This window comes from Nerophis lumbriciformis, linkage group LG11, assembly GCF_033978685.3.
Source record: "Nerophis lumbriciformis linkage group LG11, RoL_Nlum_v2.1, whole genome shotgun sequence".
NCBI classification, from domain to species: domain Eukaryota; kingdom Metazoa; phylum Chordata; class Actinopteri; order Syngnathiformes; family Syngnathidae; genus Nerophis; species Nerophis lumbriciformis.
In genome coordinates this window covers 22,795,354-22,811,349 of record NC_084558.2, presented here as the reverse complement: position 1 = coordinate 22,811,349, position 15,996 = coordinate 22,795,354, and the positions used below count along the sequence as shown (strand labels likewise).

Genomic DNA, 15,996 nt, shown 5'->3' with positions numbered 1-15,996 from the left:
GGGGAAGGAAGGTGGCCCTCCACAGAGACAGACTCGCCCCCTACCGGGGGGGGTCCCCCTTCCCCTGCCTCGGATACACAGGTGACCTCTCCCTTGCCCGCCCAGCCCTTTACCAATACCCCGCTTACGCCCCAGGGGGAACCAATTTCCCCAGTCCCCTCATCCCCCGCCCCCTCCAGCTCCCGCCCGAGGACTGGCACACCCGACCCAGCTGTTCCACTGCTGGGGGATGGAAGAGAGCGGCCGAGGCGGAAGAAGAGGCCTCCAGACCGCTTGCAAGACTTTGTGGTGTCCTTAGACTGAAGGACAATAAGGGAAGGGGGTGGGGGTGTTTGTGAACCTGCTTTTGTGTGTGATGTAAGGGTTATGTTTGTTTACACTGTTGTGTTTGCACTAATGGGTTGCTCTGATTTACATGCTGCTATGGTGTTGCCAAATGTTGCCTTACGGGTCAGTCCTCGAGGGCGAGGACTTTTTGTAAGGGGGGGGTGATGTAGCGGCTAGCTACGGGGTGTTAGCCAATGGCTTTGGCTGGGGGGGCGGGACTTCCGGGGAAGTTAGGGAAGTGACGTTGTTGACAGGAAGTGTCAGTTCGAGTTTTGCCGGGAAAGAGGGGAGACGCACATTGGAGCTGTTGTGTGGTTACATTGCATCTTATATAATAAATACGAGACAAACGAATAAGTCTATGAGCCTACGTTCCTGGGAATATTACAATACTTTTACTTTTACTTAAGTATATTTATAGAGAAGGAACGCTACTTTTACTCCGCTACTTTTATCTACATTCAGCTCGCTACTCGCTACTAATTTTTATCGATCTGTTAATGCACGCTTTGTTTGTTTTGGTCTGTCAGACAGACCTTCAAAATGTCTGCCTTACTGGTGACGTTTCACTTCGTTCCACCAATCAGATGCAGTCACTGGTGACGTTGGACCAATCAAACAGAGCCAGGTGGTCACATGACCTGACTTAAACAAGTTGAAAAACTTATTGGGGTGTTACCATTTAGTGGTCAATTGTACGGAATGTGTACTGTACTGTGCAATCTAATAATAAAAGTTCCAATCAATCAATCAAAAGTGTGAAGGAAAAAATATACTTTTTTATTTCAACCGTACATCCTGTCAAAAGCCTAAAAACTGACCGCACACGAGGACGTTCCTGTCTTCACAATAAAAGTGCCGCTCCATCGCGCCTGCGCTTTCAAAACAAGAGTCTCCGAAAGCCAGCGCAAACAAGCTAGCAAGCTACGGAGTTTGACGCCAATATATTTCTTGTAAAGTGTATAAAAACGAATATGGAAGCTGGAAACTTTCATGTGGTATTAGACAGAAAGGAGGAACTTTTCTTCTCCTCCATTTGAAAATGTGGACGTTATCATCACTACTGTCTGATTACAATCAACGCAAGTCATCAGAATCAGGTAATACACCAACTTATATTCTAGTCTTCATGAAAGAAAGGAATCTATATGTGTTAAACATGCATGTATATTCATTAAAACACCTTTAACATGTAAACAAAAACAGCAAAATAAATACATATAAATGATATACTGTATATATCAATACATATGTATATATATATATATATATATATATATATATATATATATATATATATATATACACAGTATATATATATATATATATATGATATGATATGAGTGTGTATGTTACTCATCAGTTAATCAGTACTTGAGTAGTTTTTTCACAACATACTTTTTACTTTTACTCAAGTAAATATTTGGGTGACTACTCCTTACTTTTACTTGAGTAATACATCTCTAAAGTAACAGTACTCTTACTTGAGTACAATTTCTGGCTACTCTACCCACCTCTGATGATGAGCATAGGAAATGTTTATAAAAGTGTGTAAAAGCTATATGGAGTGTGGGGAGGGCTTGTAAAGAACTTAAATGCATCCAATATTTGTATAAATCTTAAAATAAATAGTGCTTGTACTTTGCCACCATTCATAAACCATTGGGGGTCTGCAACATAAGCCCCGCAATAATCGAGGGAACAGTGCGTCCTTTCTTTTTTTGTTACTTTTTTTAATTGTCTGTCTCTCTGTTAAAACAAGAGCACATCCAAAAAGTATTCACAACACTTAACTTTTTCCCACATTTTGTTATGTTGTACAGCCTTATTCTAAAAGGGAATACATTAATTTTTGTCCTTAAAAATCCACATACAATACCCCATAATGACAAAGATGATGAGTTTTTTTTAGAGATTTAAAAATGTATTAAAAATATAAAATATAAGAAATCACATGTACATATATATAAGTAAACTTTGATTGATTGATTGATGTACATAAGTATTCACAACCTTTGCCATGAAGCTTAAATGTTAGCTAAGGTCCATCCTGTTTCAACTGATCATCCTTGAGATGTTCCCACAGCTTAATTGGAGTCCACTTGTGGTAAATTCAGTTGGTTGGACATGATTTGGAAAGGCACACAGCTGTAAGAAGTGACAGAGCACAAACCAAAAATAAAGTTGAAGGAATTGTCTGTAGACATCTGAGACATGATTTGTCTCAAGGCACACATCTGGGAAAGCGTACAGAAAAATATCTGCTGCCTTTAAGGTCAAAATGAGCACAGTGGCCTCCATCATCCGTAAATGGAGGAAGCTGGGAACCACCAGGACTCTTCCTGGAGCTGGCCGGCCGTCTAAACTCAGCAATTGGGGGAGAAGGGAGGTGACCAAGAACCCGATGGTCAGTCTGTCAGAGCTACAGCATTCTTCTGTGGAGAGAGGAGAACCTCAAGGAAGGACAACCATCTCTGCAGCAATCCACCAATCAGGCTTGTATGGTAGAGAGGCCAGATAGAAGCCACTCATTAGTAAAAAGCATGTGTCAGCCCGCCTAGAGTTTTCCAAAATGAACATGAAAAACTCTCAGACCATGAGAAAAAAAATGATCTGGTTTTATGAGACAAAGATTGAAGTCTTTGGCGTGAATGCCAGGCATCATGTTTGGAAGAAACCAGGCACCGCTCATCACCATGCCAATACCATCCCGACAGTGAAGCATGGTGATGGCAGCATCATGCTGTGGGGATGGTTTTCAGTGTCAAGCACTGGGAGACTAGTCAGGATAACGGAAAAGACGAATGCAGCATTATAAAGGCATCTCGATGAAAACCTGCTCCAAAGCGCTCTTGAACTCAGACTGCGGGCGACGTATGGCGTCACATTAGTTCCAAAAATCTGAGCGCATAAAAACTGTTATCGCGTGCTGATTATCCACTTCGTGCGCGCGCGCGACACCCTTTTGCGCGCGCGTGGTGCCTTTTTGCGCGCGCGCGGTGCCTTTCTGCGCACGCGCGACGCCTTTCTGCGCGCTCTCTGTGTACTCCTGGCATCTCTCCTCGCGCTGTCATGTTTCTTTTTGGCACTTTGGGGGCGGGTATGCTTAGACGGCCCCTTCTTTCTGATTGGTCAGGTGAAAAATGGTAAAAAAAATGCTCAGAGCCAATCAGAAGTATAGCAGGGCGGGTCATCGTCAATATGTATCAAGATTTACGGAGGAAGAAGTGGATAAAAAAATGTCGCACGCTGATGAAGGTTATTTAATACCACATAAACACAATACAGGGTAATACAAAATGTGACCCAAATAAATAATAAGACAACAAACACCATAATCACATCTTTCAGCCAGAACTGGTCCACCAGCAATAACATCCAACCATAACAGTATTTTATATTTTCACTTCTTCTTGAACATTTGTTTTCTAATTTATGGAATTTCTTTTGATTCAGCCATAAAATTAATGAAATAATATTTGAATTTTGTTTTTAAAATGTTAAAAATAGCTTTTAATAATGTATTCTGAAACAGTTTAAAATAATCAGAGAACTGACTAACACTGACCCTACACAACTATGTTGCACAATTAAGTCATTTTTTTTTTTAAAGCGAAAGAGGTAATTTCAACAGGTACAGCATCCTATGTCATATCTACATGTAATAAGATTTGTAACAAGGCAAACCGTTTGTAAATTGGTCAAAAATCGAGCAAGTTATGGTAATTTAATTAGTACATGTACCATTGACATCAATGTAATGATCATACTTGCCAACCCTCCCGGATTTTCCGGGAGACTCCCGAAATTCAACGCCTCTCCCGAAAACCTCCCGGGACAAATTTTCTCCCGAAAATCTCCCAAAATTCAGGCGGACTCAGGTCCTCCACAATATAAAAAAGCGTACCTGCCCAATCACGTTATAACTATAGAATGATGGAGGGCGAGGTCTTGGTTTCTTATGTGGGTTTATTGTTAGGCAGTTTCATTAACGTCCTCCCAGCGTGGCAACAACACACAACAACAGCAGTCACTTTTTTGTATACCGTAAAGCAGTTCGTCTGCCGTAAACAGCAATGTTGTGACACTCTTAAACAGGACAATACTACCATCTAGTGCATTTGATGAAAGCACTTTTGTGCGTGCCACACAGCAATGCATCATCAGAATTCAGAATGGTTCGAAAAATAGTGACAGAGAATAGAACAAGGATGGACAATTCAACCCTTAACTCAACAATGAGTGTTATGTGTGTGTATATGTGTAAATAAATGAACACTGAAATTCAAGTATTTATTTTATATATATATATATATATATATATACTAAAATAAATATATATATATATATATATATATATATATATAAATATATATATATATATATGTGAAATACTTGACTTGGTGAATTCTAGCTGTAAATATACTCCTCCCCTTTTAGCCACGCCCCTAACCACGCCCCCGTCCCACCCCGACCACGCGCGCGCGGCACCCTTTTGCGCGCGCGTGGTGCCTTTTTGCGCGCGCGCGGTGCCTTTCTGTGCGCGCGCTGTGCCTTTCTGCGCGCGCGCGATGCCTTTCTGCGCGCTCTCTGTGTACTCCTGGCATCTCTCCTCGCGCTGTCATGTTTCTTTTTGGCACCTTGGGGGCGGGTATGCTTAGACAGCCCCTCCTTTCTGATTGGCTCTGAGCATTTTTCATATGACCAATGATTCTCCACTGTAGCAATGTTGTAGCCATCTTACCTCGGACATCTAGCCTCAATCATTACCATACTTGCCAACCTTGAGACCTCCAATTTCGGGAGGTGGGGGGAGGGGGGATGAAGTGGAGAATCAGCGCGCGATAACAGTTTTTATTGCTCGGATTTTTGGCACTAATGTGACGCCATAGCGACGGTTCATCTTTTAGCAGGACAACAACCCTAAGCACACAGCCAAGATATCAAAGGAATGTCTTCAGGACAACTCTGTAAATCTCCTTGAGTGGGCCAGCCAGAGCCCATACTTGAATCCGATTGAATATCTCCGGAGAGATCTGAAATGGACTGTGTACCCACGCTTAACATCCAACCTGATGGAGCTTCAGAGGTGCTGCGGCAAAACTGGCCAAAGATAGGTGTGCCAAGCGTGTGGCATTGTATTAAAAAATACTTCAGGCTGTAATTGCTGGCAAAGATGCATTAACAAAGTATTGAGCAAAGGCTTTGAATCCATTTGTAAATGTGATTTCTTAGTTTTTTATTTTTAATACATGTGCAGAAAGCTCTAAAAAACATTGTTTATATTGTCATTATTGGATTAATGTCAGTAGAATTTTGAGGACACAAATGAATTCATTCCATTTTGGAATAAGGCTGCTACATAACAAAATTTGGAAAAAGTGAAGCACAGTGAACACTTTCCGGGTGCACATACTGTAGCATTAAATTTTACGCTATTCATATTTTCTAAGGACATACACTTACAAACAAATATTTATTTTTCCCACATTGTCATACCTTGTTGTCATCCATGACGGTGTTAAGTGACTCAATCCACATTGGGTCAATGTCTCCATCCAAAACTATCCACTTCGGACCACTATGACTAATGTTGACCAATTCACGCATTATACAAGAAAATAGACCTGTTGAAGACAATGTACGTGAACAAATGTCAATAAATACCACACTTTCAACAAACATTTCTATGAACAAATTTCTCATCACCATCTTTCCATTCTCTAGTTGCTGGGTTGATGATGCCAAAAAGCTCATCATTTGTCACAGCTTTTGGGTTAAGGTCCACCCACACGGGTCGACATTTCATATTCTGGTAGTTTCTATGGAGGGACCTCAGCACCTGGCTCTTCCCAGTGCCGGCATTCCCAATCACAAACACGGAGTGCCGCACAGCCAAAAGTTCTTCCAACTGCACCACCTAGCAGAACAGACATAATTAAATATTTAAGAATGTTTTCACACATTGAATTCTAGTGCTTTGCATGAGCCTGTTCTTCCAACAGGGCACAATGTATCTAGTTCTCGAGCGAATCCTGTGTTTACTAACCAAAGTTAAATTTTTCACTAATTTATGAGTGCGTTTATAACCGTGAAATATCGCAACACAAAGCGTTGTGGGCATATGTCATTTATTGTTTAGTAACTTAACATAAACACTTTATTATTTATCATTGATTTTATTAATCATTTATCTGCCCTTCGTTAAATTTCAGAATCCATTGTGGCTTGCGAGTCAAAATGATTGACCACCCTTGTTTAAGAAGTTCCACGTTACTATAAAACAATCTAAACATGAGAATATGTGAACATATCATGCAGTGCATATTTTTTAGTCCTAGTTTGGGCAGCTTCTCTCGGGTGAATAACAGATTTTTGAAGTCAACCATTATATTGACTGCAGTTTTTGTAAGGCAATGCAAAAGAGAGATGACATTAAAAAAAAGGGCCATTTCTTCCCTATTCCCACTCAAACATACAAATGGTGAGCTCAATCAATGCAATCGACAGGGCTCCTTATCCGCCTCCATTCAGCAGGAGCCCAGGTGGCTTTGCACACTCAAAGGCCCTGACTGATTACTGCTTTGATGTGAGAGGGACTAATGCTAGCACGAGCTAATGCTAGAGGCATCCAGTCTCCCTCACCTCGCTGCTTCTCTCCTTGTTGACTGAAATCAAAAGGTTGGCTGCACAAACAAAGACAGTAAAAGTTCAGGCTCTGGGGTGGAGGCTTTTTATTGACCGCTCTGCCATTCTCTCTTTTTGCTTTGTTTCCTTTTTTCCTGTGGCTGTATCACACAATGCTCGGGTTAAGTGGCAATGTGCAGCACTGGCCTCCATTGATGTTGTGTTATTATGTGGTTTCCGTGTCTATCTGACCTGTGGCAAATTGCACTTATTTCCCGTGGTTCGGTGTTACCCCATCTCTGATTTAAGGCGACTTTTTTTCAGGTGTGTGTATATGTGCATGCACACTTGTGTGTTTGTGTGAGCATATCTGTATGATATAACATTGATAGTAAGGTCCGTAACTCAGGCCCCTACAGTCTCATTGCAGGCAACTATGGGCTATATTTGCTCAATTCATCCAGATCCTTAGAGTGTTTGACACTAATGGCCATTTCCCATCAAAGGATTAGGATGAACGGTAAACAGCTTTTGGTGAGACCAAAGATAAATCCGAATCTAAGTGCCAAAACTCTAATATCTGTCTGAATAGTTCAGGCTGAAATCTCACCAAGGGATTTTGCTTCTTCTTGCTGCATCGGAGAAAACGTGTGATTGGATTTGCTTGTGTCCTTGATCTTGAAATTTAATTTGACGCAACAGACAATTTAAAAATTGTGTTGTACCTTTAGCACAAAATTGTCTTCAGCCTGTAACTTCAAGTCGAGAACAGATTCATGGACATGCTTCTCAAAGTCCAGGTCTCTTTTCCTTGGTACATCCAGGGCAGGAAACAGGTCCCCTATCAGCCCCATGAACACAGGCATGTCGTCGGTCACAATTTTAGGGATGTTGAAGTCTCTCAGTGCTCTCATAAGTACTTGATCCTCAGCTCGGCCGGGATCACTTCTCTTTAGAGAGCCAGCGACGACTAGCACGGATTTGATGGCTCGAAGGCCCCAATCATAGTGGTCCTGCGGAAAGAGAAGGACACAATTTTAATCTCAGCATCTGCCATTGATAGTGGTTCATATAGCTGATTATATTGCAGTTTGAATGGGATTAAAAAAGCCTTAATGTTCTGTTATTGATCACCCTGTGATTGAGGCACAGCCAGTTAATGGTCCCTTAACAGGATACAGTATGTATGTGGTATGTAAATGTGTGTATTTATGTTATTATCACAAACATAAAAAAACAACAGTGAAGAAACAAATGAACTACTTATACCTTTTATATCTATATCCTTGCCCCAAATCAGTTTAAAAAAAAAACGATGTCATTATATCAGCTGATAATTGCTGCTAGCATATGTTATTTAACATTAACAAATATATATTTTTGAAAAATCCAAAAGTAGCCGATGAACTTAAGGTTCATTAAATGCCTTTTTAGTATTTCGTTTCCCCTACATTTTGCATTCAACAAAATAACATTCATGGGTTAAACTCAAATATCTGCAGTACAGTATGTACACAACAGGCCTGTTTGTTGTCAAATCGATTTAAATCTGTGTTAGTAAACACCACTACTTTGCGATATAATCCCTCCACCTCACAGGTGTGGCATATCAAGCCTGTGTGGCTGCGTCATCATGCTATGCCAACTTTTATGCTACACCTGCATTTACAATGAGGTCAAAGATCCCTAAAAGTTTACCAGCAGTGTAACCAACATAATATTGTAAAAAATGCACTGTACAGTACTGTCTTAAACATGTGGTATTATTGCTACTTAAATAAATTCTGTTTTTAAGCTTAGCACCTGTTTTGAAAGTAGCTCTTTGCAAAGTGTGTAGAGTGTGATAAACTTCCTGGCAAGAACCCGGGCACATAGGAAGCCCTCGGCCACCAACATGATTTCACAAATCAGCTCAAAGTCTGGGACCACCATGGCACATGGTCTGTGAAAATGTAGAAAGAACACAATAAAACAAGAAATATGCGCAAACTTTTGGACAGACACATTTGGCATTGGGCTAAAAAATTTGGTAAAACAACAACAAAAAAATATTTCTCTCTCCGACCTGAGAGCTTGAGGGTTCTTCACAGGATCTTAGCTGTTCCCAGTATTTAGGGGTGGGAATCAAAATTTGGTTCCCTGTTTTTGATTCCTGTTAATCATTTGCCAGTTTTGTTATCGATTCCCTTATCGATTCCTTAGGGCACGCATGGCGCCACCACACACAGCTCTGAAGCAGCACAAACACTCGACAGTTATTCATGAGAAAGGATGACAAGAAGGCAAGTTGCAATACTTGCAAAGTGGGTATTTCATCAAAGGGAGGAAATACTACCTGAAACATGAGCACACACAGCTAGTGATAACTTTGAATTTATGACGTGTTTTCGATCCCCTGCAAGCCAGAAGTGACTCTCCACCAACAAGGTCTTGTCTGCTGTTGATACAGCAGTTAACTACCATTGCCTATCATGTCAGTGCCTCAATTTAAAACTTGCTATTATTAACTGTACATGGAACATTAGTGCTGCTCATGCATTACATGATGAGACGCTGGCAGCATCGTACATGTCTGTTGTCAATAGCTGGAGACACCGTAATTAGTCAGAAGGATTGCGTACCCTTCCTGAAAACGCCGATATGCTCGTTTTTCTTTAAAATAATGGTTAATGCTCATAGTTGATGGTTGCAGAATTGCACTGTGAGGTTGGTCAGATCATATATCGTTTGAAAAATAATCATTTTAAATTACGGTATATTAGAACAAAGTTTAACATGTTACTGAACATTCTTGTGTATTGTCACAAAATATTTTATGTTGTAATTTGTTATTTCTTCAGTCAAATAGTTTAAAAAAAAAAAAGATTTAAACAAATTTTTTTCTTTTTTTTCTGGTACCCTCCTGGGCCCATGGACCCCATCGAGGCGGTGGGCCTCTTAGACCTTTTTGTTGGGTTTGGACGCTCATATATCTTCTAAACCAAACTAAGTTTTATGTTGTTATCCTTTATTTCAAAATGGGTATTCAAAATGGGTGAAGAACCAAAGTTAAGCAAAATTGAAAATCTTATCAATTTTATCCCTACCAGTATTACACTTTTCTGGAAGGATAGGCCAGGCGTTGTTTCTGGTATCTCCTGGAGCCATACACCCAGCTTTGAGGTTAGTGCCCCCACTGCCAGATCACTACTGACACCACTGTTGCCTTCACACATCACATTTTCTTCAGGTCTGTTTGAGCCTTTGGAATTTATCAAACTTTTCATGTCCCTTTTTCCGAATGTTGCGATCGTTGGGGATTGTTGCATCGATCAGTTGGCCTTTACCTGTTTGTCAGTCTGGATCTGGAAGTCCCACAGGATCTGGGTCTGGTTGTTCTCAATCACCTTCAGTGGTATCTGCCATCTTGAATCTGGGACTTCCAGTCCATATTTGGTACAGTTTCCGGTATACTATGCCTGCTATCTAGTTATAGCGCTCTATGAACTGTATGCCTTGTCTGGCAGCATCTTACACCCTGCTGCGATGTGCTGAACTGTCTCTGGGGCTTCTTGCACAGTCTGCACTTGGGTCCTGTCTGATTTTGTCGAACCCAGTCTCTATTGATCACGTGTTTAAGGCATACTTGCCAACCTTGAGACCTCCGAATTCAGGAGATGGGGGGGGCGGGGTTGAGGTGGGCGGGTTTTGGTGGTAGCGGGGGGTATACAGTATATTGTAGCGTCCCGGAAGAGTTAGTGCTTTTTCATTGTGTGTTTATACTTTTACTTTTAATTGTATCATATTTTATACTGCGCTAATTACGTGTGCACTGGTATGGAGCTGCTCCTCAATTATCATACTGTGTTTAATGACAATAAAGGCTTTCTAGGGCGGTGTGGCTTGGTTGGTACTTGAGGGTTCCAGGTTCGATCCCCACTTCCGCCATCCGAGTCACTGCCGTTGTGTCTTTGGGCAAGACACTTTACCCACCTGCTCCCAGTGCCACCCACACTGGTTCAGACGTAGATAATGGATATCACAATGTAAAGTGCTTTGAGTCTCTGAAGAGAAAAGCGCTATATAAATATAATTCACCTCACTATGATTAGTGCCTCTCATCTGTCTTTCAGTCCAGATTTTTCCAGCCACTGGTGTATTTTCCTGATGTTAGTCACTTTTTCAATGTGTCAGTGGCACATGCCATGCAAGGGTTGGTCTTTCCATGACAGCTTATCTGGCTCCTCCTCCTTACTGGGCTTCTGTTGCTTGAGGCATTCACTGAGCAGGTCATATTCCTGGAGGCCTGTTTCCTCATGCATAGTGCCTGTGACACCCCCCTCGTTTTGCTTTCTGTATAGCCTAAAGATGCTGGACTTAGGGTGGAACCCTTCATGCATTGTAAGGAGCTTTCTGTCTTGATATCAGTGGCTTGATTCTGTTCCAGTGGGCAAGGTATTATGCCAGCAGGGTATCTGATTACTGGTTTAGGTGTTAATAGCCTGGATTCTAATTTTGCCATTCAGCTGGTTCTTCAGGATCTTCTGCAACCTCTTTTGGTATTTGGTTGAGCTCCCTCCTTATAGTTGCTATTGGCCGTGGGGTCCCTTAATATTGGTAGATGTCATGTACATCTTTTATGATTTCCTCAGGTAGTTAACCCCTTCAGTTGTAATAATTATTCCTTGTCTAGATATCATGTGCCCATACTTATATAATCCGAAAGACATTCCAATGTCATTATTGTATATTGTAAGATGAATTAGGCGACATAGTCATGCTCATTTTTGTCATACAATCATGTAGAGGAGGTGGCTGATTGTTCTGATGCAAAACAATAACTGAAGGCACTCTTGGTTATGATCTGACTGAGAGGGTTCAGGCTTATGCAGAACAGTAGCGGGCACAGACCATCTGCTTGGAATATGCCACAAGTGATGCTCACCAATGGCTTTGAGTGTGCCTCCACAGGCTAACTGCCTTCTTGATGAAGGTTCTTAGAGTTTTGTTGATGTTATACTGTTCTAGGCACTCCAGCATCGATGTGTGTGCCTTTTAGTTGTAGGCGTTCCTATAGTCAATCCATGCAGTGCACAGGTTGGTGCTTCTGCTCTTAGAGTACCAGGTCAAACAGTAGCTGGTTTTGGGCTGCCCTCGTGTTATTGACAATTAGGGGGTGACGATACACTCATATCAGGGGACTTGACGATACACAATAACATACTTGCCAACCTTGAGACGTAAGAGACGAAGTTACGTCTCTTTACTTTATACTTCAGAACCGACTCCCTCACTCGCCGTCAGGGTGCGCAATACAACGTAAAGTAACCACAGAACACTATACGGTATAGTGTTTTGTGGTTACTTTTTGGTTGGCCAAGCGGACGTGACGACAGGCTGTCCTCACTCAGGTCCGCACGGACCTGGAGGGGGCGTGCCTTAAGTCCGGCTGGAAATCGAAAGAAATTCGGGAGAATGGTTGTCCCGGGAGATTTTTGGGAGAGGTACTGAAATTTGTGAGTCTCCTGGAAAATTCGGGAGGGTTGGCAAGTATGCACAATAATGAGGAGAACATGACTCGAAGATATGTTATTATGGGACAATTCAAAGAGCCCCTGACTGTCCCACCGAATTATTGATAGAGCCCCTGCTTTTAAGAAAACTACTTTTCTATGGCAAGGTATATGTGATTGGACAAATATTATTATTTTGTTTGCCTGGGTCATGAAACAATGCAGGTGCACTTTGAAGTAATTTAGAACTTTGCGTAAATGACCTACCCATGAGCTTTTAACTATTGAATTTGTTTCCACAAATAAAAACTAAAATGAAAAACTATAAAAGCTCAAATAAAGTAAATATAATGAAGTATTTTTTTAGGAGCTTTATGGGGTCTTTAAGAGGTCAATCAATGGTTTGGCTGTATTGTCTTATCATTGCTGCTCACAGTGGCATCTAGCTGCTTGAGGAAGCAGTCAAGGTTGTCTGAAGTGCTTTTCTGTCATGTCTTGGCTTCCATGATTGACAGTTGACGCAACGTGTTGGCTGTGAAACTCAAATGAAGGAGTTAGGCTGTGCTGAGGCGAGCTTCTGGGTTGACGTGTGCACAAAGCACTTAATGTGAGGTTTGAATCCTCGCTCACAGCCAGACCTATATCCTTCTGAGTATTAAAAAACAACAACTTTCTGACCAGCGACACAGCTTTTGTCTATACATGAAATATTGTCGCGTTTTAATCTTGCAAAATCTAAAATACATTTTTGCATTGGGATTTGAAAATAAGAGTAATTTTCCGCTGGCCTCGGTCATCCACCAACCCAACACAGCTACTGGAGCCCTTGCAAATCAAGATGAGTTAGTTAACCACTTCATGTAAGGAATAGAATTAGGTGTTTCGAAATTGATAGACCTCCCTTACTGAACTGTTCCAATTGTCTTCAAAGATGTCTTGTCTCTCATCCAGGCAGGTTTCATCAGTTCATGCTGATAGAAGAGACTATGTCCTAAGTACAGGTATAGGCTATCTTATATATAGTTATACGTATATATGTTCCCATTCTTTGTTCACCTTGTCCTTGGTGAGTTTTGATTTATTTGAGTTATTTAAACTGTGTTGAGTGATAGTGTGCATATTTGTTGGCACATGACCTCAAGCTAATAAATGTTAGCGTGCTACCCAAGCTAGCATGTCGATTTAGTTCACTGATATGCCTTGAGTGGAGGTGGTTCGTTTAAGCTAATGTCCTCATGAAATGCTGTACTTCAAGTAGCTTTGTTACTTCTGCCATGAGGTTTTGTAATTGTTGTTGTTGGTCTGTCAGTTAGTTATTTAGTTAGGCAGCAATAAAACTGAAAAAGTTATCGGCGGATTTTCGTGAAACTTTTAGGAACTTTAGGAACTGGGATGAGGAACATTTCTTCCCATTTCGGGGCTGATCCATATAATTTCTATCATGTTACGTTTACGTTACGAGCCTCACCTTCTGTGTGTGTGTGTGTGTGTGTGTGTGTGTGTGTTTGTGTGTGTTTATACTATACGATGTATAGTATATGTATATATATATATATATATATATATATATATATATATATATATATATATATATATATATATATATATATATATATATATATATATATATATATAAATATACGTATGTATATACATATTTTTAAATATGTCCTGTCTCGCAAACTTTCCTATTATCGAGCCACATCAAGTTTAAAATAGCATTTTAAAGCAAAACATGAATGTGATGATGGCGGTGCTAGCATGAATACAACATGGACAGCAAACAGAAAACAACCAACTAGGATGGCTATAGGGTTGCCAACCGTCCATTGAAAAACGGAATAGTCACGTATTTGGTAACAAAAGTACACGGCCTGTGTCAATCTGTAAAGGGACGCATTTTGTCTCATACTACCGTGTAAATTAAAACATTCTTTGAAATGTCAGTGGAATTATTGCATGACAGGACTCTTTATATTGCATTTTACGTTAAAGCGGTTAAAGCGGTCCCTGCTCCAAGACCAATGGGCTGACAGCACCCTCACACATGACCACACAGGATTCAGCTCATCTAATTAATTGGTTGAGGCGCTGACAAGTGCGGCAAATATACTGGAAAAAAACAAAACAGACAAGAACATGGCTTATAGGGATGACGCCAAGATCTATGCCGAGGAAAAAAAACAATAGACTGCAGAAACACAAATTCGATTGGGAAAAGAAAAATACACTATATAGCCAAAAGTATTTGGCCACCCATCCAAATGATCAGAATCAGGTGTCCTAATCACTTGGCCCGGCCACAGGTGTATAAAAGCAAGCACTTAGGCATGGAGACTGTTTCTACAAACATTTGTGAAAGAATGGGCTGCTCTCAGGAGCTCAGTGATTTCCAGCGTGGAACTGACATAGGGTGCCACCTGTGCAACAAAATCCAGTCGTGAAATTCCCTTGCTCCTAAATATTCTAAAGTGAACTGTCGGCTTTATTATAAGAAAATGGAAGAGTTTGGGAATTACAGTAACTCAGCCATGAAGTGGTAGGCCACGTAAACTGACAGAGAGGGGTCAGCAGATGCTGGAGCACATAGTGCAAAGAGGTCGCTGACATTCTACACAGTCAGTTGCTACAGAGCTCCAAACTTCATGTGACCTTCCAATTAGCCCACATACAGTATGCAGAGAGCTTCATGAAATGGGTTTCCATGGCCGAGCAGCTCTGTCTAAGCCATAAATCACCAAGTCCAATGCAAAGCGTCAGATGCAGTGGTGTAAAGCACATCGTCACTGTACTCTAGAGCAGTGGAGTGATGAATCACGCTTTTCCATCTGGCAATCTGATGGATTAGTCTGGGTTTGGAGGTTGCCAGGAGAACGGTACATTTCGGACTGCATTGTGCCGAGTGTGAAATTTGGTGGAGGAGGAATTATGGTGTGGGGTTGTTTTTCAGGAGTTGGGCTTGGCCTCTTAGTTCCAGTGAAAGGAACTTTGAATGCTGCAGGGTACCATGAATTGATTAACGTGGACCCCGACTTAAACAAGTTGAAAAACGTATTCGGGTGATACCATTTAGTGGTCAATTGTACGGAATATGTACTTTACTGTGCAATCTACTAATAAAATTTTCAATCAATCAATCAAAACCAAAACATTTTGGTCAATTCCATGCTCCCAACCTTGTGGGAACAGTTTGGAACGGGCCCCTTCCTCTTCCAACATGACTGTGCACCAGTGCACAAAGCAAGGTCCATAACGACAGATGACAGAGTCTGGTGTGGATGAATTGTGTGTGATGATGATTATGAAATGTGTTATTCTTATAGCCAGAGCTGTGTGTTTATTTCCGTACCTGACGGTTTCGGCTACAACTGTTGCCTTCCTCAGAGGTGGTCTCGTGATGTGAGGTAGGCAACAGTTGTAGCCGAAACCGTCAGGTATGGAAATAAACACCCAGGTCTGGCTATAAAAATAACAAATTGCAACACAGTGAACTGCCTGAAAGACTGTCGCTCAGTTGCTCTCACAAACCATCATCACCAAATGCTTTGAG

General features: G+C 41.2%; 1 protein-coding gene across 1 annotated transcript in view; it reads right to left on the bottom strand.

Moving 5' to 3' along the window:
• The window catches only part of dnah9 (dynein, axonemal, heavy chain 9), a 366,284-nt gene that overhangs the window by 283,032 nt on the left and 67,256 nt on the right, over window positions 1-15,996 (bottom strand). The window contains exons 12-15 of the mRNA XM_072914095.1: window positions 8,758-8,896; window positions 7,680-7,967; window positions 6,037-6,247; window positions 5,827-5,954 (exon numbers count right to left, since the gene is read on the bottom strand). Of these exons, the coding sequence (XP_072770196.1) occupies window positions 5,827-5,954; window positions 6,037-6,247; window positions 7,680-7,967; window positions 8,758-8,896 (766 nt within the window). The remainder of the gene's footprint in view (window positions 1-5,826; window positions 5,955-6,036; window positions 6,248-7,679; window positions 7,968-8,757; window positions 8,897-15,996) is intronic.